We start from the raw sequence: 25,110 nt of genomic DNA, 5'->3' as shown, positions 1-25,110 counted from the left end.
AACGTGCACAATAATAACAACATAATAATAACATGGGGCTGATCACTTGTATCTTCCATTTTAGGGAGAAGCTCAGATTTGCTGTGAACAACCCAAAGGGCATCTTATGTTTTACATTCATTTGACTGTGTTTTAAATGCATAGCTGTCAAACTCTTGTGGTGCTCGAATGCCTCGACACTGAGCTCCCTCTGTGTGGACACAGCGGTGTTAGCCATTTGACAACAGCACAGCTGGCTCTTCAGTTCCACAGCTGGTCAGTCCAGTGTGCCGAGCGCAGCACCGTTTACTTAAATCTTCTTAAGAAACGCTGGCGTCGCTGCTCTGTTTGAATTAGGACCGAGGAGTGACGTACATGTGTGCTGCTGTGGGACTGGTCCGGGTCGTAGTAATTAGATGATGTCACGCTGTCATTATGAACCTCTGCCATTGTTAAATGTTTTGCAGTTTTGCTTGCCTCGTTGTTAATGTACTTTCCACAATAAAAACGTTGGTGTTGGGAAACATTAGTTATTCATTTCTCGGGTAATGGGCTCTTTTACTGGAAGTGGTGATTCATTACATTCGGCTGAAAATTGTAATTTCATTGCAGCTTCCTTACATTTAGCACAGCGAGGCAGTTAATCAATCATGTTATGTAAACTTTATGTTTTTGTCTCTCTTTCCTGTAGATCACCACTCAGAGATGATGGAGGTGGACAGGGACGTGGAGATCCCCCAAAGTAAAGCCATGGTCTTGAGGGGCCACGAGTCCGAAGTTTTTATCTGTGCCTGGAACCCGGTGAACGACCTCCTTGCCTCTGGGTTAGTATCAGCTCCGTCCCCACATCTGTAGCTGCTCATGTAGTGGCTGGAAAAGTGTAATTCTCACAGGGAGAGTCAAGTTGACTAATGTGTTAATTCATATTAGTCACACTGCTGTCACATTTTTAGATGTAATGGTCAGCAGCAGTCACCACGACTCCTCTGGCCCTGTTTGTGGTCAAGAGTAGATTGAGGCATTACAAATGTACTCATGGACCACAACTATTTAAAGGAAAATTTGAGTAGTTTTAAACTCGGTGTCTAGTCTCTGATCTGTTTCAGTGTAAATGATTAATATGGAGTCACTACAGTATTGAGCAAGAAGGATATGTCTGACAACTGCAGTGTAATCTGCTTGCACAAGGACTGCTGACTGAGTGGCTGTTTCTGCCGTTGTGCTGCCGATCTATTGTGTGTACCGAAGTCAGGTCAACAAAATACCTTTACCTGATAACATTGGCACCTTTCGGTCTGCAGCCGATCTCTCCACTCTTGGAACAGCATTTTTCTGCTCTTAAAAGTGCTTTGGTGTCGGATTTCTTCTCTCTATCTGACTGGCGGTTGTCGGCCCGGTCCAAACGGTCACTGCAAACACACTGGTCAACAAGGTGTATAGACAACAGCGTTTTCCTCCAGCTGTAACTGTGTAATGTGACTCCATTCTTCCCTGGATGGCTCTCTCTCTAACTGTTGCTCATGTTGACACCGTTATCTTCCTGCAACAACTCGCCTCTGGTGAGATTTCATAGCGGCGCTACCTGTTAGACACGTGTCTGTCTGTGAACAAGCACGTTCACTTTAAAGCTGAGTAAGGGTGGGTACCGAAACCTGGTGTTAAACACATTTCTGGTTTTAATCATTAAAGACCAATAGATTGATGAGCTCTGACATGATTGCTTCTGCACAGGAGAAGTTCTAAAATGTACATTTATTCCTATTTATTATTGCTTCATAATCCTGCATACTTCATCTCACCAACCAGTTGATGCATTTTCTCTGTTGTGATCCAGAGTAAAGATCTCTCTCTCTTAACCTGTGTGTGAAATGTGCAGCCTGCAGCACTCGTGCACAGAGACACACTGCTCTTAGTGACGATGGTAGAGGGAGGTAAACGTTCAGAAGTAGAGTTAAACTTTACCTGAGCTGATGCTAACAATCGTTGTTGCTAAAAGTGCAACAGGTCTTTTGCATGTAGTAGTGGAAACATCATCATAGTATATATCTCGTGCCAAGGCTATGTCATTTGTATAAACATGGGTTAATAATTATGAGTAACCAGCCACTATAGGTGTGTTAGTAAATGTTCAGTGCCCCTGAATCACTACAGCTGTGAGATTTAGTGATTTAAGGGCTGCAGCCAATTTTTGTCTTTATTTTAACCCTTGCTGTAATTCAGGCCTTGTCCACACGTAGCAGGGTTTTTATAAAACCGAATACCCTCTCCCCTACACCTATCACCTCGTTTTTACAACAAAAATTCATCCACACCTAACCACGTGAGTGTGCTGTTCAGCACATTCGGAAACTGCCGAACCTTAAGGTGGCAGTAGTTCCCCAAATCCCATCCAATCAGAGTAAGCTTCCGTCTCTTAATGTCGTCCTTCGCCTGTGTTCTTGTACATGGAGCGGTATCTGGGCCTGGACAGTTTTGAGGGCGTCCACGCTGTTTCCGGATGTAAACACAGGTCGCATATGTGACGTAAGAACATGTTTGTCGCAGGTAGTGGCATTTGGAAACCTAAAACGCCGGTCATTGGCATCCACATACAGACACATAAACGGAGGATTCGCAACTCTTCACTTTGTTCTTTGAAAGGATCGTTTTTAATGCCGTAAATCTGCGCTTTCGTGGGGATGACAGGCCAAATCGTAGAAAAATATCTTCGTTTTGTGAGACAGCCTGCTACGTGTGGACGAGGCCTTAATGCCAGTTTTGTTTGTGGCAGAATAAGTGCTCAGAACCTTATCCTTAAAAAGTCCTGCGTTCATTTTTCTACTCAAAAATGACGAGTGAAAGAGGAGCTGTAAGGATAGAAAATGAAGCTGTGTTGATTCTGTTTTTGATTTAGTTTTTCCCTCTTAACAGTAGCCAAAAGCTAATATAACAAACCCTCCACTGTTGTATTTCCTCCGTAGTCAAAAGCACTGTTAAAATACTGGATGGAAAAGCAGCATCAGTAAGAGTTAAAATCTTAATGATACCCAGTCCTCAGGTGGACAGATGCCCAGTAGGATTACAGTGCAGCTGCTTGGTGGTTGTAGTGTTCTCGCTCAGTAGTTGCCAAATGCAAAATTCACTTTAAACAAACTCTTTGATGAACTGGCTAATTTTTAAACTCTAATTACACCTGTCAACATTTGGGTCCTAAGTTTATGCAAAGACTGAGCTTGTTTTATGAAGTCATTCCTCCTTTATCAGCATAAGACAAGCCTTTGTTGACAAGTCATTGTTGGTTCGCTGTGGTTGTCCCTTAACACAGCAGAATGTGTTGTGTTGATGATGTGTGTTTGTTTAAAGCATATCTCAGAATGCTGCTCTCGTGCTGGAAATGTGTCAGAGTTTCCAGTAACAGCTGGACCCAGAGCAGCAAATTCTCTAAATAGCTATAACTGAAACCCGCCCATAGTGACGGATAAATTGACAAGAAGTATGTCTGCTGCTACAATCTGTGTGCATTTTACCATCAGCAGCCTGCACTATGTGTTTATTGGCTTTTTTTTTGGCTTTAGCAGATGGCCCGAGTCGGGTTCTGTGCACCGTGTACCTCTTAGCTGATTGGTCCTAACCGCAAACATGGCATTTCACTCTGCTCTTATTTAATTATTAGGGCCAAGGTTAAACAATTTGTAAATGTCCAAGTCAAACAAAGGCCCCTTATTGAATCAATTATCTGCCAGGATGATGTCATACATTCTCAGCTCCTTCCTCCTGGTGTTTGTCAACATGTCTCGACCGAGGTTCCGACGTTTTTGAGCAATCAGACTGAATTCAGCGAGATATGCAGCTCGTTTCCGCCGAGTCAATCCACAGCTGTAAACATTCAAATAACGAGATTCAGAAATATATTATTAACGTGTGAGAAATAAGCGTACTGTGATCAGAATGCTGGGAGGAAATTAGGTCGCCAAGCTAAACATATTCGAGGACTGGAATGGTTCGTCATCTTTCTACAGTCGACTTTCTCCTAAATTAAACAGTTTAAATTCTAAAGATGGCTCAACAGAGGTAAGTATCCAGCTCAGTGTGCGTTCAGTAGTCCTGCTCCTAAGTGTAGACGTGCCTCTTAAAATGAGATATAAAAGGAGAATCGGCGTAATTACATCGAGAACAACCCTCTAATTTATCTCAGGGTCTGCATGTGGGGGCAAATGTCCACACGAACCACGTTAATGAGTGTTGTGCTTGTAAAATGTCTTTCTCCTTTTTCTTCAACAGATGATGTGAAAAGGTTTGATAGGGATTTAAAAAGGTTTTGGATTTGATGGTTTGGGTTCAGGTTCGATAAAATGCCTTTAATCCCCAACCCTACTCAGGAGCAGTGATGGTCAGTTTTATAACATTTTCAGTAATGATTTTTGACGCCGCCGCTCCGTTCGGGTGCCTAACGCGCCCGTTGTCTCGCCTCGGGCAGGTCCGGGGACTCGACGGCACGGATCTGGAACCTGAGTGAGAACAGCACAGGCGGATCCACCCAGCTGGTTCTGAGGCACTGCATACGGGAAGGGGGCCAGGACGTACCCAGCAACAAAGACGTCACCTCACTAGACTGGAATGTGAGTTTGTGTGTCTGTCTGTGCGTGTGAGTCCCACTGAGTGCAGTTTTTAGTAATCTAATATATCGGTGTGTGGGTGTGTGCGCGCCTGTGACCGCTACATTTGCTGAAGGCATTCCTTCCAGCCATATATATGGGGGCGAGTCACTCCCACAAGAGAGGGGAGAAGGCCTTTCATGCTGCTCAGCTGCAAACTATTTTTTCCCAGAGTAGTACAAGTCAATGCACAACACTCAATGAGCCCTAATATAGAATCTATCATTAACTGCTTAAACGGAGACGGAGGGGTATACCTGTGAAATAAGACGTGAAAGAGATTTAAGTGCACCTAACGATCTGCGTCTTTCTTTCAGAGTGAGGGAACGTTGCTAGCAACAGGCTCCTATGATGGCTTTGCTAGAATATGGACAAAAGACGGTAAGACTCTCAGCGTTCACTACATTAATCGTTGGTAAGCACATGTTTCAGGGCTCTTTCTAAGCTGCATCTGATTATTACGCTTTCAGGTAACCTGGCCAGTACATTGGGTCAGCATAAAGGACCTATATTTGCACTCAAGTGGAATAAGAAAGGAAACTTTATCCTCAGTGCTGGTGTAGACAAGGTAAGGCCGTATTGATCTGAGCGGTGATTTATGGCTTTATGAATTGATTGTCTGTGAACGTTCAGGCTGCTGGTTGGACAAAACAAACGATTTGAAAACGTTATCTTGGGCTGTGAAGGTCATTTTATTTACTTTTTTTTAAGTTTTACAAAATAATATAGTGAAGAACGGATCAATAGTAATAAAAAAGTTGTTGAATTTTAGGTTAGGTTCCAAATTTCCATTATGATAACTGTATTAAAGCTATTCTCTACAAACTAGGGCTTCATTAAATGTTTATATATTATATAAAAATAACTCTTAAGGGCAAATTTTTTAACAATGTCTGTAGAAAATTTGGACGCTCTCGGCCAAATTGCTCTTAAACTTTGCGTCTGTGTTTGTGTCGAGCGTAGGTAGAGAGTCTGTAACTGTGCAAAAGTGTAGACGATGAACTGATAAACAACAAGTCTCACATCAGTACAGTGTCAAGTGAAACCGCCCACTATGTTGAAGTGTCAGGCTGATAGCTGCTGGTGCTGGATTATTGACAGCATCATGATGTGGGCATTGTGTTTTTTTAATTATCACAGAACATCAGTGCAATGCATCCCCTCTACTACAAACATAACTAGATATCTACGTACTCAGAGAACTATATGGATGTCTGTGTGTCACATAAGGGTTTTCTTACGCTTCACAAATGTGAAGAGGTAACAGATGATTGAGGAGCATCTAATCAAAAATCATGCAGTCAGAATTACAACGAGCATCATTTTATAAACGGATCAACAGTGCCACCTACTGTAGTGACGGATTACGACATGTGCAGCGTAACTACATACTCTGATGTCTTGGAGGCATAAAGAGGCTTTAGGTCTGTGTGATCTATCAGCGTCCCCGTCTATCTCCTCCGCTTGTGTACATTTTTCATTATGACTTGCAGAATTTTTAAATGAGACACAAACCGCCTTTTTTTCATAGTCGAGGTAATGTTTTTATTGATTTCTTGACATGAGCGATGCTGGTTTGTTATAAATAATGAAAACCTCCTCCTCCTCCTCCTCCTCCTCCCCGCAGACAACAATTATTTGGGACGCACACACAGGAGAGGCGAAGCAACAATTTCCTTTCCACTCGGGTGAGTGACAGGAGTCAGGTGCATTGTTCCACATGACTTTTAATGCGGGACGCTTTCTGTTTTTAGACAGATGTTACCTTTGCTGAACTGCAGTGAGATCATACTGATCATAAATTCATTTTTTTCAGTCATCGAGTCTTTCTGCACATCATAAATTACATCTCAGTGTCAGTTTCAGTGTTTGGTTTAGTTAAAGAAGTCACCCGGTGTCGTCGTAGTGTTTGACTCAGGTACAGTAGGTTTGTTGCAGGGTTTGCTAAAGTTTCCGTGGCTGGTTTAGGCACAGAAGTTGCCACGTCTAGTTGTGCTTTAGTTGCAGAAGTTGTTGCATGTAGTAGTAGGTGTTGCTGTAGTTTTGGAGGCCGGTTTATTTAGTTGCTGTGTGTGTGGTTGCAGGTGTATCTGTATATGTGTCAGCTTTATTTGCATTGGAGCCTCACCAATACCTGAGTTTTTGAGAGCAATACTGATTACTGAATACTTGGGATTAAGATATTCTGATATCACTATATTTCCCAATATTTCTATAAATGTTATTCATATTAAAAATGCAAAATAATGAGGTCATTGTTCATTAACTTTCCTGCAATGTATTTCACAAATTATTGAGAAGCATCAAGACAAAGCTTGATACTCTGCTACATGTGCTGCAGACAGTCTGAGCTGCTCTGTTGGATGAACTATGTGCTGACATCATTTGTAAATGACCAGAAGCATGTGGCAAGGTGGATTGGTGGTTAGCATCGTCGCCTCGCAGCTAGAAGGTCGCCGGTTGGCGTCCCGGTGAGGACACCCGGGATCTTTCTGAGTGGAGTCTCCATGTTCTCCCTGTGCAGCGTGGGTTCTCTCCGGGTTCTCCGGCTTCCTCCCACAGTCCAGAAACATGCTGAGGTTAATTGGTGATTGTAAATTGTCCGTAGGTGTGAATGTGAGTGTGCTTGGTTGTCTGTCTCTAAGTGTAGCCCTGTGATAGACTGGTTACCTGTCCAGGTGAACCTGCCTTCACCCTGAGTCAGCTGGGATAGACTCCAGCCCCCCATGACCCTAGTGAGGATGAAGATGTAGAGATGATGGATGGATGGATCTTTTTCTGTACTAGGTTCTGTGAAAAACGTTGTCATGGTACTGATACATCTGTGATGTTGACTAACTGATACATTGGTCGGCCTCTAAGCATATTTCAAACCACAGAAGTCGCCTGCATTGGCTTTCTGTTTGAATTAAAATTACTTACAACACAAATAAACATAAATGAGAGAAATACAATAAATGGATTTGGTTGCAGAAGTCGTATGTAGCAGCAGGTGTTGCTGCACTTGTAGTGGTTGGTGTAGATGTCTTACTTGATTTTATGACCTGCTTGTTTTTGTGTGAAGCACTTTGCACGAGTTTAGAGAAGAGCTCTGTAAGTAAAAACCAACAATGATGATAAATACTATTATCTTTTGCGCGACAGCTTTTTGGTTTGTTGCTGTACGACACTGACAGACTTTCCTCTTACCTGAATGTGGAGAAGTCACACCTCTGCACTCGTGGTATTGATCTAAGTAACTGTCAGATGTGGTGCTAAAAGGTGTTTGCTTCTCCCAGCTGTCACAAAGCACTTTATCAGGGTAAACTGTTCCCTATAATATTCTAAGGTCTTCACTCTGAGGTGACTTATGCTGTGATTTGGTGCTATTTAAATATAACGCAGTTGACTTAAATGTGGCGATACGGAGTCTAGCTTCAGATCATTATCTTCATGTCTCGTAGTTTGTGTGCATAACTCATTGCTGCTTCGGCCCTAAGCGGTGTCTCTGCTTCCCAACAGCTCCTGCTCTGGACGTAGACTGGCAGAGCAATAACACGTTTGCCTCCTGCAGCACAGACATGTGCATCCATGTGTGTAAGCTGGGTCAGGACAGACCTGTCAAGACCTTCCAGGGACACACGGTAAGACAGGACTCTGTGGTGTGAGCGCTGCTTTCTCAAAAACGCTCCGCCGGCCAAATGTGCTCCTGTTAGATTATGTGAAGGCTGATTGTAGCTTCTGACCAGAGTTTCAGAAAGTGCATTTAGACGCTGCTCTGACTACATCTGTCCATTAAAAATCACCGCTGTGAAAAACCTGGAAGTAGTTTAATTATTAAGTTGTTATAATGGATTGAATAAAAAAAAATAGAAATATGGAAACGGGTGGTGCAAACATGTACAATTTGAATACGAGTCAATCCAACACAATGGAGGTAGTGTGTGTGTTAGTCCAGTCCTCGGGTGTTTAGCAGTCTTATGGCTTGAGGGATGAAGCTGTTGCACAGTCAGGCCGTAACATCCCGTGTACAGTATTTTTCTAAATCAGGGGTGCTCAATCCTGGTCCTCGAGGGCCACAGTCCTGCATGTTTTAGATGTTTCTATCTTCCAACATACCTGATTCAAATGATCAGCTCATCATCAAGCTCTGCAGAAGCCTGATAACGATCCTGATCATTTGAATCAGGTGTGTTGGAAGAGGGGAACATCTAAAACATGCAGGATTGTGGCCCTCGAGGACCAGGATTGGACAGCCCTGTTCTAAATGAGTGCTGGTGTAGTACACCAACCACATGTGCTGTTTATGTTTGTTCTAACCCACGTCTCGCTCGTGCCAGAATGAAGTGAATGCCATCAAGTGGGACCCCACCGGCAGCTTGCTGGCCTCCTGCTCTGATGACATGACGCTCAAGGTCAGTTCACACGACAAGCTGATGTCATCTCACGATCCAGAAAAGCACAAAGCGGGCCTCATTCAGACCTGTTTCTGATGTGTTGTTTCTGTCTTGCCGCTGCTTTCCATCCTCTCTGGTGTAGATCTGGAGTATGAAGCAGGACTCGTGTGTTCACGACCTCCAGGCCCACAGTAAAGAAATCTATACCATCAAGTGGAGCCCCACAGGCCCCGGGACCAATAACCCCAGCGCCAACCTCATGCTGGCCAGGTAGGAGCACAGAACAACAGCGTCCTACCCATCTTCCTCCTTCTGACACTGGACGTCAAGAATATGAGTAATAAGAAAACTAGTAGCTGCTGCTGTCTGCTTTCAGCACCGCAGAGGGTTAGGCCTGCTCTTCTGATTTGTTTAACGCCAATACGTTTCTTTATTTATTTTACCACAGCATGTGAAGTTTGTGAGGCGGCGCTGCCACACTTCAGAGGTGACGGCGAGAACAGCAGGCACGCCGGTGTCTTCATTACAGGGAATCCAAGATTAATCACCCTGATGCATAAATCATACATTAGTAATAGCCTAATTTTATGCATGATGATGAAGATACAGAAAAATAGAAATGCGAGGCAGAAATAGACCACACAAAATTTCACAAATGGTATTGTCAGGGGAGCTCATGTCTTATTAAGAGGAGCCAAGCTCCCCGTGGCTCCACCGTAGTTAGCACCCAGTCCACAGTGGCTCAGCTGAGCCTGAAATAACGGCGTCAAACAAATGAGGATGGGCTTCTCACCTCAGCAACTCATTAGATCTCCATGGTTTATGTGGAACTGACAGAGCTACATTGAATTATTAAAGGACTATACTTCTCCACTTCTTAATCCTTCAGTTGTGCCATGTTGGTTTCCGAGCTCTCAATTCACACATTTCTTTTGCCTTGAGTGTTTGACTCTATTTAGCAGGGCTTTTAAATGCTTCTAAGGTTTGTGTCACAGAACTGGGACATGGCTGATGCACGATAGAAGGAAAAGGATGGTGTTCTTTCATAGACGGGTGCAGTTTTTCAGTTAATCAGCAGCCGTCGTGTCCAGTTGACTCGCTGTATTTTACGGCTCTGGATGCATGATGATTAGCTCACTTTGCATCTTCCTCTTCTTCTGTCCCTCTGTAGTGCATCCTTTGACTCCACAGTGCGTCTGTGGGATGTGGAGCGTGGGGTCTGCATCCACACGCTGACCCGCCACCAGGAGCCCGTCTACAGCGTGGCCTTCAGCCCAGATGGCAGGCACCTCGCCAGTGGCTCCTTCGACAAATGTGTCCACATCTGGAACACTCAGGTCTGGGACAATACTTTTAGATTACAGTGCCTATAACAAGTGTTCACCCACCTTGGAAGTCTTTTCGACATTGAATCATGGTTGATATTCAGTTCCTTTAAGTGTTGTTGTCTTGCTGGAAAACAAATCTTCTGCCAAGTCGTGGTTCTCTTGCAAACTGCATCAGGTTGTCCCCGTGCATTCATTTTACAATCTACCTTTACTGCAGAGAAGCATCTCTGTGTCATGATGCTGCCACCGCCGTGCTTCATGGTGGGGATGATGTGTTTGTGATGTTGAAAAGTGAGTCTCCCACGTGCCTTCTAGCCAACCTCAGTCAAGGTTTATTATGAGCGTTCTTCAACAGCAGTGGCTCTCTCTTTCCCACTCTCTCCCAAAGCTTTGACTGGTGAAGAACCTGAGCATTAGAGTCGTCATAGGCGTGGCCTCCCTCAGTAGTCCGTTTCTTTCACTTTCATGTAGTGTTTGAATCTGATTCAGTGACTGGACCTTCCTGACGCTGGCGTCTTTATGCTACATGCACTAAGAGGAACTCCATTTTACTCATTATGTGTCTTCCAGCACTGACTGGCTGCACCTTTGTTGAATTAGGTGAATTACTTGAAAGGAGGGAATACATGCAGTCACTTATTTTACATTTTATGTTTTTGTATAAGGGCTGCAAGGTGTCTCGGTGGTTAGCACCGTTGCCTTACAGCTAGTTCACGTCCCGGTGAGGACACCCGGGATCTTCCTGCGTGGAGTCTCCATGTTCTCCCTGTGCAGTGTGGGTTCTCTCCGGGTTCTCTGGCTTCCTCCCACAGTCCAGAAACATGTTGAGGTTAATTGGTGATTGTAAATTGTCCGTAGGTGTGAATGTGAGTGTGCTTGGTTGTCTGTCTCTAAGTGTAGCCCTGTGATAGACTGGTTACCTGTCCAGGTGAACCTGCCTTCACCCTGAGTTAGCTGGGATACACTCCGCCCCCCATGACCCTAGTGAGGATTAAGCGGTGGATAGATGATGGATGGATGGAAATCTGTTTTCACTTTGACAAGAAATTTTTTTTTTTGTAAATTCTTGTCGAAAATTAAACTACACATAATTCAGTGTTGAAAAGCAATAAAAGGGGAAAGCTTCCAGGTGGGGGTGAATACTTTTTATAACCACGCACATGTTAGTCAACACTCAACTAAAGCACCACATATATGATAAAGGTTTTGATCAATTTAAGTGACAAATCCGTGTGTGTGTGTGTCTTCAGACGGGCGCTTTAGTCCACAGCTACCGAGGGACAGGAGGGATCTTCGAGGTGTGCTGGAACGCCACCGGGGACAAAGTAGGAGCCAGCGCATCAGACGGATCGGTGAGTTTTCATCACCCACGTTGTCGTCACCGCTGAAAGTAGCAGCCACCCACGTGCGCTCTGGCCCGCGTGTACTAATTTCACACCAGGTTGCCGACCTGGGAAACGTGTGTGTCGGCACTGTGCATTAAAGGGTAAGCAGATGCTATTAAAATGCTCGGGGGTCAGAATCAGGGTTGAAACTGAAACCTGCTAAAGATTAAAGTTCAGTGCTTGACTCATGACACGGGGGAAGTTCCTGTTTGACCAATCGGACGCAGATGTAACTCAAAGCATGGATGCATCTCGTCTAGACTAATGCAGGAGTTTGTGTGTTTGTGGGTGTTGGACAAGGTTGTGCAGGGATTGTGGAGGGTGAGGGATCAGCATTTGAAGACACAGCTGTGACAGATTGAGCTCAGCACAGTTTGAAACGTGGTCTGAAAAACTGAATGGAAATGTAACAGGAGATGCTGCAGTGCCATTAGGTGACACTAGATAGAGCCATTAGCGCATGAAATACGAGTCACTGCTCAATAGATGAACCACCTTTAAGTTTTCAGCACTCGACTAGCAGCCTGTGATCAACGCTGTTTAACATTTTGGGGGGAAATATTCAAATCAAATCTAGTTTATATTCATGTTGTTGTACATACAAAGCAGTACAGGCAGGATGAGAGAGAGCGCTTCTTCAGGACCCAATAACTTAAAGCAGTTTAAATAAAGAAGTGTTTGCATATCTGGATCAGCAGTTCAGCATCCTGACAGCTTGTGGCATGAAGCTGTTGATCAGTCTGAAGGGTCTTCCTTTAACGCTCCGGAAACGTTTGCCTGATGGCAGCAGTTCATGGAGAGGGTGTGAGGAGTCCCTGACAATGTTCAGGGTCCTGCTCCTGCAGCGGCTCTGGAGAAGCTCTTGGACAGAGGTGAGGGAAACTCCGATGCCCCTCTCAGCTCCTCTAACTGTCCTCTGCAGGGCTTTTCTGTCTGACAGACTGCAGCTGGAGGACCATGTTGAGATGCAGGATGTCAGAACGCTCTCCACCACACCTCTGGAGAAAGTCCTGAGGATGCTGGCAGGGAGAGAGGCTTGTTTCAGCATCCTCGGGAAACGTTTGATGATCGCTGCAGTGTGCTTATTCCAGCTCGGGTCCTGCGAGATCTGCCCTCCGAGGAACTCGATGTTCATATTCAGACCCCTGTTCACTTTGATGGCATTTTGTGTTGTTGACTCTTGGTCTATTTGAGCAAACGCAGCGAGCGAGAAGCAGCGTGATAAGAGAGGTGACTGCAACCTTCCATCAGCCGGGCGTTTATGGCCTAGTGGGTGCAGAGAGGCCACTGCAGAGCGTCGGGGCTGACACAGCCATCTGTTCACAGACAGTTCACGGATACTTCTCAGCCAAAGTCAGAGAGGTTGTGAGGATTAGATGTGAATTTGAACGAAACTGGTGGTGAAAGTGGAGGAGTGGAAAGTCACTGCCCTGGTGCTTCTGCAAAAACCTGAATACAGTCTCTTGGCTACGTGTGGCGGCGTTTTGTCAAGAAAAAAACAATAAAACCGGTGTATCGTCCAGAAATATCATGAAAACCTGTCAAATCTCTGCAACCACTGGCAGCAAAAGTGTGTTTGTTTTCAAATGAAAACGAACAATATGTGAGGCAGGGAACACGAGGTTTGTCAAACAGGAACCGCTGAAGGGGATCTAAGCATTGCGGCCTAACGTAAGGCACAGAGAGAAGCGGGGGGCTTCTTGGTTTTGCCGTTTCCTGTGAGTAACTGTTCCTCCAGTGTTCCCTCAGTCTTCCTGGTAAAATAGGATGTGTGTCATCATTTCAAGGAATTCAGATGATTAACAACGCCTGTAAAGTGGTCCACATTTCTCTGAAGCCAGCATTTGTTTTGTTTTCTTTAACACGCACCTGAAAAAATCTTGAGATAAACCTTCGTGTCATCTTTTTGTTATTCAGAAAAAGATGGTCTAGTCCTGTCTGTTTAGTTCAGATCAGTGGCACAGATTCTGAAACTGACTGAATTCTGTGTGTGTGTGGCGTAATTCTTCAGAAAGCAGCAATGCCGTGTAGATCTGTCATCTAATCTGGTGTGAGTTTTGCTGATCGCTGGTCAACTTTTTCCTCCCTGTGAAGCTGGAATTGTTTCACCACCCTTCTTAAGAAAAAGACCGATTCTGTAATTGGAATATTTCTTTTCCACCCTGCCGAGACCAACCAGTCGACTCCACCGGCGTATCCGTTACGGAAATTCAGTCTTTCCATTTAGACGCAGAGGTTGAGTTACACCAAGCAGATCGATAGTGTTCCTCCCTCCGCTGCTGCAAGGTTGAATATTTTACTCGAGGTCTCTTTTTTTCTTTCCAAGTAAAACTAAGAACGTGTTCATGGCTAAAGTGTTTGAGAGCTGAAGTAATTTTCAAAGGTGGGATGAAGTTGGAATTGCAGGATGATGGTATCTCTGAAATAAACCTCAGTCATCCGACGTTTGAGAGGACAGCATCCAAAATAGTCAAAGAGATTCTTCAGATGTGAAAATTATTGGTGGAGGAGATGCAGAAGTCTAATTTCCTCTTCTTACTATATGCTGAAAAGGTTCATGTGAAACATTTCCCAATAAAAGTGCTGCTGACCCCAGCTTTAATCAAGGTGTAGCTTCTGAGTTTGTAGATTTCAACTAAAATCATTCGCACGTGTCCTGATGGTCTCCAGGCGTAGCTGCCTGTGTCTCATCACGGAGATAAACGGCTTCCCTCTCAGACCTCTGAATGGGAAGAATCAGCTTAAATTATTATGTGACAGATTTTCCGTTAACCGTGAAAGGATGTGAGAGCTCCCAGTTAAAGCTTTCACCCACACCCCACTTCCAGTCCTGTTAAACCTCCAGTTGATTCATGAAAGCAAAAAAAACTAAATCGTGACAATGAATTGGTGTCTTCCTTTTTCAAACATATTTTTTGGGCTTTATTTAGAGCAGTAGAGAGACATGAAAGGGGGGAGAGACCTGCAGCAAAGGGTCACGAGCAGAATTCGAACCCACGACCGCTGCATCGGGGAGCTATAGCCACTGTTCATGGGTCACCCGCTCGACTAGGTGAGCTGTAGGGGCATCCAGGATTGGTGTCTTATAAATCCAGAAACCAATAGACTAGGTTTAGACGAAGACCTAGCCCCAAAGAGAAAGCTTCAGAAATCTAAAAACTGGGTTTTAAATGTCTCCAAGTGTCTCTAAATGTCTACAGGGGCTCAGGTGGTAGAGCAGGTTGTCTTCCAATCACAAGGCTGGTTCGATCCCCCGCCCCTCCACAGTAGAAGTGTCCTTAGACAAGACGCTGAACCTGAAGTTGCTCCCGATGGCGGGCAGCACCTTGCATGGCAGCTCTGTCACCATTGGTAGAGGAATGTGTGTGAATGGATGAATGAGAAACACATTGTAAAGCACTTTACAAGTGCATACCATCTATATTAATGTCTCCAAGTTGATCAATTACAGGTTTGAAAAATCTGTGTATAGTGGGGTTTTTTTGTTTGTTTAAAAAAAAAAAATCTAGATTACAAATGATTAGATCCGAGTCAGTAAAGATTTTTGTGTTTTCACAAACAGCACAAAGGTTTGATTAAACCTGGACTGTGTTAGTCGTGGCTGCTCGTTAAGTAGATACGGGTCTAAGTGGGCTCAGTCAGAAGCTTCTGTGTTTTTAAGGTCCAACTGGTCCAACTGTTGTTTGGTTTTCATTAATAGAATAATTTTAAATCTGAAAGTGGACTTTGAGAAGGCTTTAAGTAGGATTTAGAAGCTTCTCACAACAATAGGTGCATCAACAGGTTGACAGTCAGGAGCTAAGTCTTGTTGTCAGTTAGGTTTTGATCGCTGAGAACCGGCAGCTTAGTTTTAGTTTACAAGGTTTTCTGTTTGTTATTTTGATGCAGTCATATGTTGATCACTCAGGAGAGTCAAAAGCAAAGCAGCAGGCCTCCTTCACAGCAGACAGTTTGACTTATCACATTAGGGAAAGCCCAAGTGGAAATAATCTCTGTCTCGGAGAGCAGTGGACCGGTACCGGGCCACACAGAAAGAATAAAAACATTTTGTTGGTTTATTTTTATTTCCAGCTGGGTCTGCAGGGTGTTTTATTTTGAAAACTGATTAGCTCGTCTTCCCATCACCTCCGTCTGTGCTCGTTTCCCACCTGTCGGTTTTTATGCCCGGCCGCTAAACGAAGCCGTTGGTCGAAAACAAACATCTCATGAGAGACTGAATATGAGACAGAAGATGAAGTAAACACATGTTTAGCAATAAAAAGTAATTTTATTTATTTCAGAACCTTTTTAATAGAAAAAAACATTTATTATTTGTTATGTGACTGGTCTGTAGGAAAATTCCTTGCTTAAAAACAGAGGAGAGGACCTTCCCATGAGTGGAACGTAGCCGTCATTAATCCCACATGTGCTTTCCCTGCTGTGACACATCAGACTGTCAGCTGTAAACCAGGTCTGTTCAGGTTATCTTGCAATCAGCCTGTGTTAGTCACTGTTAACAAAGTAGGGATGCTTTTTAAAATAACGTAAACTGTTTTTATTTATTAATCAGTGCAGCTCAGCGGATGTATACATCAGGCGTAGGCCTACTGTAGTACGTCTACTATTTCCTCTGCACGTCACTCAGCTTCCTTCTCCTTTTACACTCTGCGTTATCGTCGTCAAAAATCCCCTCCACCACAGGAAACGGCAACCTGCACGCTGAAAACGCTTTTCTATGAAGATTTTGATCTCGCAAAAGGGCAGGCCTCCTTACGTACTCATGTTTTACAAAAGTAATCCCCCTCCAGAGGCACCGCTGCTTTTTACCGCCAAAGATGATTGTGATCAGTTCAAAGGGACCAAACAGGCCAGAATATTTCTGTCTGATAGCAGAATTATAACGAGGTGGAGCAAGACAAGTCATTAAATAACTCATAGAACATACCCAGTAGTCGGTGAAAGCATCACTTCTCCTTTTGTGCACACTTTTTCTGGGGACTTGCGGGAAGGTTAGAACTTCTCCAGGATGTTCCCCATCTGTGACACCTGCCTTTTAAATGTCCTGGAATGTTTGTTTGAGGAAATTGCTCAATTACTTATTCTTTACATTGTTTGTCTTTTTTCTAGGATAGCATAAAGGGACTACATGTGTAATGCCATCAGACAATCTTGTGTTGCATAATGAGAATTTGCCCCCATTTTGGTTCCATTTGAGAGCGTGGGAGTTGATATTTCAGCTGGTCACATTCGTGCGAGTGCCTGAGCAGCAGTTACTGTGTTGACCACAGTGGTGGGAGGCAGCACCTGTATAACTCTGGTGAGCTGCAGTATTTACGCCTAAAAATGCGATCTTCTCATGAAATGTGGAGCGCACCTGCAGCTGCTGTTTTCTATGACTCTTTTCAAAGCAGCAGCTACTGCAGCCTGCAACGTGGGGCGTTTAAGGAACATCTGTTAATCGTGGCGTCTGTCCATAAGCACATGTTCCCTAAACGCCCCACGTTGCCAAATAAGAAAATCACTGGAAAGGTTAGTCTGGAGCCCTGAGATGGTTTTCAGATCGAGTCTTATATGGGGCAGCGATCCTAAAAGTAAAGGTTTGTAATTCCCATATTGGTTTAGGATTGGGGCTGCAAGGTGGCTCCGTGGTTAGACAGTCGCCGGATGGATAGACCGCTCCATGTTTGCCTTTGGTCTGCTGTTGCCATCCTGGACCTTGGGTTTAGTGAGGGAGCTGACTATAAGCTAGACGACGGCTGGAAGGTTTAGTGAAGCCAGATAACGGGGAAAAAACAACTCCTGGGTACATTTTGCTTTCTTTGCAATCGAAACCTCTGGCTTACAAACATCACCTTTCGTTTGAATTTACATATGTTCCAGACACTGATTTTTTCCAATTTTTTGGGGTCAAAATGGAAAAAAAACCTTGAGTCATCGGCGAGAGATGAAGCATCTCACCGTTGTTCTGTGGTAGGAAGTGAAACTCGTGTGGCAAAGAAGGTACCAGGGTGTCTAACTGTCTGTGGCTTGTTGTGTTCCAGGTTTGTGTACTAGACCTGAGGAAATGACACACGCCTGGGGGAGCCATGGACCGACTACGAATGTGTACATAGCCAAAATGACTGTCCCTGCCTGTCCGCCACACTGCTGTAGTCCCGTCAGACGCCATGGCCCGCCGCCACAGCCAACCGGAGCGCTCCCTCCCTCCCTCCCTCATACGTACACACCAGGACCACACACATGCATCAGACACACAACAGGTCTGTGCGGACGTTTGTGTCGCTCCACAGACCAGAAACATTTCTTTGTTATCACATAGTAGAAACTTGTCGGACCCGTCACAAGCGAACCAAAACACCAGGATTCTTCTTGCTTTCCTCTTTTTATCCTTTGTATCAGAATTGTAAAGATTTTTTGTTCTCTGTTGGTGTGTGCATATTGCATATGTCAGCATTTGGTGTCCTGTGGACATTGTTGTGTTGAATTAGGATTTTACTGATCTCTGTAGGTTTTCTATTACATGTGGGGTGGGAGAGAAGAGAGGGGCTGTCGAGTCTTTTAACACGGACGTTCAGAGCTGTCGATCGGGAGATCCGTTCATTTTCCTCGTCTGCACTCGTCGAGGTTCAGAAATGCAGATGTACAGCGCTGAAGATGACTTCTAGTTTTGTCAACTCTATTTTTATCTGATAGGTTTGTTCCATTTTTGCCATTTTTTTAACAAAGTATAGTTAAGCGGAGGGCGACCTGCCCTTTGTTCGCAACTTTTATCCTCAGAAATGGTTTTCAGGTGATCACAGTTCATCAGGTTAAGACGGAGCCCTGAGGATTTCCAAGTCTCTCGGCCGAAAGATAATCTTTGCAACCGAAAGACATCGATGCAGATGAAGTGCTTCAGGTTCCCGTCGCTGAAGCCGAGTTGGTCCTGGATTTGTGTCTCACGGTTATGAGCAGGCGGCTTTAGTGTCAGCAGAGAGACGAATGGCCGAGCAGGCCCATGGCGGCTCGCATCCATCCGACGCCAACAAATAATCGTTGTAATTGCGCTTGTTTCCTCAATTTATGGCTGGTTGCTACCCAGCGCTGAACGATAATCAGACTAAGTCGGTCTAATTGCGTCCTGTTTCCCCTGCTGGGTCCTGACGCATCAGGACATCATCCTGAGCATCGCCACCGCCGCCTCCTCTGCAGGACCTCTGATCGGCTCTTTCGCGAGCTGACTCAGCGTCGACTCACGTCTCGGCCGAAGTGACGGTGCCGGAGTTCCAGTTCCAGTTTGTCATGTTGAGCAGCTGTTTGCAAAACGTTCACTCTGTAACGTGTGCAGCTTTCATGTCCGGTGTCGATCCAAGTACACACTACAGTCCCCGCTTTGGTTTGCTGTTGTCAGGCAGTTGTTGCCCAGCACTAACGCACGCACACACACACACACAAACACACACACACACACACACACACACACTCTCTGGAGACAGGCTGTATTGAGGCCTATGCACGGATAGACGGCGCTTTTGTTTGTAGTGTTCAGAGTCGGCGTTTTGAGGCAAGTCTGTGCTTGTTGTTAAAAGCAGCCTCGCAGCAGCATATGACTTGATGCAACGCGGTATCTGCATAACGTTAACGACGTGATGAATTAATTCCATGCAGATGCGGTGTTCCATCAGTATAAATATATATATAAATCTGTGCTATTACAGGGGATTCTGTTCTAAGCCACTCCTACGCTGAGGATGGATTTAAAACTCTTTGAAGACGCTTGAAATACAGTTTGTGATGTTTCGGAGCATCGCTGAGGGTTGTGACCATGAGGAATGGTTTTCTTTTTTATAAAATACCATTAAACAGTCATAGCTAAATAATAATAATTAAAAAAAGAAGAAGAGCGGCCCTTGAGGAGCGATTTCTTTTCCTGCACTTTAGACTGAAAATGGAGAAACAGGGAGGTGTGTTTGCCGAAGCCACCGCAGACACATCCGACGTTCAGAATGCTCTTAAGGCTGAATCAGAGTCGGTGCAGAAAGCGTGCAGCGTTCCGGCCGGTTGTTTAGCGCGAACGGCGTCTCGTCCGACTCCTCGGGTGCGTCGAGTAGAAACAAGCCGACTTCATGGCATTCCAGGTCTCATCTCGCAGCCACATCCAAGATCCAAACGGCTTGACGGGCGCGCACGTCGACGGACGTCTCAGAGGTTTTGTTCCGAATGTTACTTGTTTTGAAAATTAAAAAAAAAAATTTTGTACCGAAGCTATAGACTATTTTGACGTTTGCTTTAATACAGTTAGCGGAGATTGGACTCGATCCCAGATGATGTCTATGACGGTGGAATGGTATTTTATAACGGTTTGTTTTTAGACGAGAAGCTTTTTACACTGCATTCAAGTGTGTTTGCTATTTTTTGTTTTTGTTCCTACCGAAAGTACTAACGTTAATTCTATCTTTGCTATGTTGGAGAGCCCTTGAAGGTTTTGTACTTATCAAAACTTTTGTAATTTTGATTTATTTGTAGCTACGTACTCAAAATGAACAAAAAAAAAAAACCAACAACCATAGAATCTGGATTTAATTGTTGATGTATTATAACACACAGAACATGTAAATACCAATTTGCAGATTTTTTTTTTTTGTCTTTTCCCTCACCTATGTTGTACTCTCTTTCTCTCTCACTCACATGGTTGCAGTCTGCAACCTCCTGATCAGACTGTTGTAATATCACTCAGATCTCAAGGTCTAGAATAAAATCTATTTTGATAATATGAGTGTGTCTGCTCCTTCGCCGTTCATTTTCACATTGCTGTTGGATTCTACCCCCACACGGACACGCACAGAATAATAAATGAATAAATGTTACTGTGACACCATTCACTAACTTTTAAAACTACAGCCAACAAAGACTTTGACACCAAAAGTGATCATTTCTATATAAACGTACAGGACTGGGGCTGCAAGGTGACTCAGTGGTTAGCACTGTCGCCTCACAGCTAGAAGGTTGCTGGTTCGCGTCCTGGTGAGGACACCCGGGATCTTTCTGCGTGGAGTCTCCATGTTCTCCCCGTGCAGCGTGGGTTCTCTCCGGGTTCTCCGGCTTCCTCCCACAGTCCAGAAACATGCTGAGGTTAATTGGTGATTCTAAATTGTCCGTAGGTGTGAATGTGAGTGTGCTTGGTTGTCTGTCTCTAAGTGTAGCCCTGTGATAGACTGGTTACCTGTCCAGGTGAACCTGCCTTCACCCTGAGTCAGCTGGGATAGACTCCAGCCCCTCATCACCCTAGTGAGGATTAAGAGGTGTATACATGATGGATGTATATTCGAATGCACAGTCATGAAACACAACTATTTCAAATTTTAATTTATTATTACTTTTTTCAGTTTCTAGTTATTTGAGTGACTTGTGAATTTTGCCTTTTCTTTAATGGAAAGTGATGAATAAATCTGAGGACGACTGTACAACACATTCCCTCAGCTGTATCGCTCATAAAAAAGCATCAGGAAACGATTTGGTTAAAGGGAGACGCTTCTTCCAAACAAGTTGAATCCGAGACTCTGAACAGATCCTGCTCCCAACCAGGTTAGCTCCACAGCATTGGTTACCACGGAGATCTAGCTCCATAGCATCAGTTACCATGAGATCAAGCGCCACAACATCAGTCACCATGGAGATCTCGTTCCATAGCATCAGTTACCATGGAGATCTAGCTCCACAGCATCAGTTACCATGGAGATCTAGGTCCACAGCATCAGTTACCATGAGATCAAGCGCCACAACATCAGTCACCATGGAGATCTTGTTCCATAGCATCAGTTACCATGGAGATCTAGCTCCACAGCATCAGTTACCATGGCGATGTAGCTCCACAGCATCAGTTACTTGCTTCATAGTACAGCCCTGTTTAAGAGCTGCATGTGTCAAGTATACATAGCAGCGCTGGCTGAGGAACAGCCCAACATTAGATGGGTTGGAACAACAGTCCTCATCATGTTGTTTTCCTTCAGCGCCACCATGAGGATGACGTCTTTGTTTTTCAGTCAGATGCTCCGTTGGTTGTCTGGAATCAGCAGTTGTTCGTGTCACTGCTCACAGGTCAAAGTTTCAATTGAATACTTTGGGTTCTCGAAATCATGGTGCTCCCATCAGCTTCAGCCTTGTGCTCAGTGCTAATGAACAAATGCTAGCATGCATGTTAAATTCTACACCTGCTTAACGCACATATTAGCATTTAGCCCAAAGCGCTGCTGTGAGTAAATACAGCCTCATGTAGCGGCTAGCACGGCTGAAGAGTTCTAGTCCTGTTAAAATGATGTGCAACAGAAAACAACTGCCTTGTCTGTTACTGCACAATGTTGTACAAAACAAGGAGGCACAATGTTGGATTTCTGCAAATATCTACCAACTGATTTGGCTGATTTCCAATAGATGCACTTTTTTTCTTTTTACACATAATTGCAGAGAACATCAGTTCTCTTTATTAGTAGACATAACATATTATTATTATGCTAAATACATACAGATATATATATATATATATATATTATAATGTACATATGCTCTTATCGTGGTCGGTACAGACACAAAATTCAATGCCTCTCATAAGTATACATTTACAAGACGAAACAGGAAACTACCTTAACACCACATTTATTCTGTTCTTTCAAACTAATTTGTAATGGTGTAACCTGACAGCCGCTATCTGTTTGTCAGTTTTCATTTTGGCTCAACGCAGATGTTTATTTTCAAAGCCTTGTTCTGATTTATGATGCCAGTACTCTCATGCATCTCGAGAACAAAGTTTTCAAAAAAAAAAAAGTTTATCTGCTTTTGTAAATGTCATTTAGATGATAAAGCCCTCAGATGAGATAATACAGGAGTTTTTCCACCGGTGTTAATGAGATCTAATCATTATTTTGTCACAGAAAGCTTTGCATGATATTTAACATACAGCCCTTTTGTATTCTCAGTAAGTTATAAAATTAACTTTCTCTTATTTCAGCTCAACACCAAAATTAAACCCGTTACATGTGGTGTCTTTTTTGACCTTTACGTTTATCTAAAATAAAGTTAATGTGTTTAAATAAAGTATGACTGAAAGAAAACAACATGTCTTGTGATGATTTTGTGGGAAAACCTAGTATCTTGCATTCACATCTTGTGCTAGTTATAGCGAAGCGGGACAAGGGACGAACATCTTTTTTCAATTTTTCTTTCGGAGCAGTGGCTGAGGATTTATTTCAAAAATTATATGTAGGTATATTTTTTTTCATACACCACTTGAAAAATCTCCAGAAAGGACCAGAAAATACTCTCGTGATTAGTTGTTAGCAAAAATGCTACTTTTACAACAACTAATAATTATACTACAAGTCTTAAATTTTGTAAATAAACATTATGTCTACCTAGGAACTAAGCCAATGTGAGGCTAAAACAGATTTTTACTGGGATGTTGCTGGAGATTTATTTTTTTCTATTGCTAGGTAGTTTGTACATCGTTGCTTGGGCGGAGGTGTCGCGTACAGTCAACCTAAAGGGGAATTTCCTCCATCCGATTTTTTTGATTGGGTTAATAAAAAAAAATATTCACTTTTATTCTCAACGCAAATATTTTGGTTATGCTTATTATTAAGACTAAGGTAACAAAGACACTTTTCTGTGTCTTTACATTACTGTATTCACCCACATGTGCTCCCAGACCCCCCTCTCTGTGAAGGCAGTTTGGTTCCTGCCAGCGGAGAGCGCTTGTCTGGTAGAAACGGCGGAGTTGGTGGAGTCTCTCAGCGGCGGCTGTGGACGTCCGGGGTGTGACCGCAGTGTCAGGTATGAACACCCTCCTTCATCACGAGCCGTGAAAACACTATAAATATAATACTTTTTTAAAAAAAAAGAAAAAAAGGTCGGAATATCCGTGTTTATCGTGACTTTAGCTCGACCGGTTAGCCGGCAGCTAAACGCAATAACGTTAGCTTGCCGTCATTAGCGGTTACGAGCAGCGAAGTTGTTTTTGAAAAAAAAACAAAACAGAAAGCTTTATAGGGTTAAAATAAGACTTAAAAAACAGTGGATAAACGTATTCACAGAGTCAAATTAGTGTAAGATTAAACAGAAGCAACATATTGAAAATGCGATGTGTTTTTGAAAACTTTAAAAACTGCTTAAGCTAAGCTAAGCTGCCGTTACCTCTGATAAGAAGAAAAGCATTTGTTGTTAACATGTTCATTTTTATTTTTAATGTTGCTTTTAAATTCAGTAGTCAACGCTAAATAATTGTTTGTTTTTAAATTCAAATTTAAATACTTAAATTGTGTAAACTGGAGAACCGATAGACCGACAAATACCACGGTGTTGTCAGTAAAAAGTGTTTCAGTACCAAAGCATTAGCATCAAAGTTTGTGTATTTTTGGATTTTACTTATTAATACATTAATGTGTTCATCACTTTAATTCTGAATCTGGTAAAGGTAATTTTATTGCTTTATATCGGCAGGGTAACTTGTGAATTTCCCCTCTGGGATCAATAAAGTTTTATCTTAAGCTGTAATATCTTTATTTCTTTGATGATGTGTTTTGCATCATTAAACAAAAAATGTAAAATAACTACAGTTTACAAATACCTGTGGTGGAGTAAAAGAAAAACCCAATGTTAAGTTCTTGACTGTGTTGGAGTGAAGGTGTGAGATGTCTTCAAATGGAAACAGGCTGGTAGAGTTCACTGAACTGAACTGAACTTTGCATTTAATTAGCCTGCTAGAATAAGTGTACTTAGCTGCTGTCTACAATGTGTGATGCAGGCAAATTTGTCTGACGTATTTAAATTTCTCTGAGAAGTGGGACTGTGAAACTACAAACCACCTCGTAGGTGTTGGTAAGCTGCACTCGTGTTATTAGATTTTATCCTGAGGGACACGCACACGAATGACATTTGAAAAAATAAAAACATAATTACTACCAAATGACCAGTTTCCTCTGGAGAACAAATGAGGAAATTACCACCAAATTCCAGTCCCCATAAGTTTTTTTATTATTCCTGCAACTGGCTCAACTCTTCCTGTGGGAAATGTCGGTTTGTATGTAAGGATAACTTATTTGATGTAAATTGCCCATGTGTTTGCATTTTAGCCCTGTGGGGCAGCTCCTTGTGGCACTGATGCTCCGTTCAACAGTGAGGAGAGAGAAAGCGTTTTCTGTTTGCTGATAGAGAAGAGTACAGTCCCTTCAGCCTCAGAAGTATATTGATTCACCACAATCAAGGACAGTTGAGATACTGGCAATGCTTTGAATATCTTTGATTCTTTCTAAGTCCACATGTGCAAGTTAATTGTCAGCTTCTGATTAGTTTCAGTCGTGAGTGTGAACGCTCTGATGTACCACAGTGGGCGCTAAAGTCAACTGGAGTAAACTTTAATTTAATTTCCATAGTGCTGTATTGCTTTTGTGGCCTGGCT

At 43.4% G+C, this 25,110-nt stretch overlaps 1 protein-coding gene across 4 annotated transcripts in view; it reads left to right on the top strand.

The window, feature by feature from the left end:
- tbl1xr1b (TBL1X/Y related 1b) overlaps positions 1-20,436 on the top strand; it is a 29,615-nt gene extending 9,179 nt beyond the window's left edge. For all 4 annotated transcript variants that reach the window (XM_008285012.1, XM_008284853.1, XM_008284935.1 and 1 more), the window contains exons 6-16: positions 671-803; positions 4,436-4,577; positions 4,931-4,994; positions 5,084-5,181; positions 6,241-6,301; positions 8,115-8,236; positions 8,933-9,007; positions 9,132-9,259; positions 10,161-10,326; positions 11,568-11,669; positions 17,723-20,436. In XM_008285012.1, coding sequence (XP_008283234.1) covers positions 671-803; positions 4,436-4,577; positions 4,931-4,994; positions 5,084-5,181; positions 6,241-6,301; positions 8,115-8,236; positions 8,933-9,007; positions 9,132-9,259; positions 10,161-10,326; positions 11,568-11,669; positions 17,723-17,749 — 1,118 coding nt within the window. In that variant the 3' untranslated portion in view covers positions 17,750-20,436. The remainder of the gene's footprint in view (positions 1-670; positions 804-4,435; positions 4,578-4,930; positions 4,995-5,083; positions 5,182-6,240; positions 6,302-8,114; positions 8,237-8,932; positions 9,008-9,131; positions 9,260-10,160; positions 10,327-11,567; positions 11,670-17,722) is intronic.
- The last annotated feature ends 4,674 nt before the right edge of the window (positions 20,437-25,110 follow it).

Source organism: Stegastes partitus, unplaced genomic scaffold, assembly GCF_000690725.1.
Source record: "Stegastes partitus isolate 25-593 unplaced genomic scaffold, Stegastes_partitus-1.0.2 Scaffold0, whole genome shotgun sequence".
NCBI lineage: Eukaryota > Metazoa > Chordata > Actinopteri > Pomacentridae > Stegastes > Stegastes partitus.
Note: the sequence above shows the minus strand (reverse complement) of the source record. Positions and strands in the feature narration are given on the sequence as shown.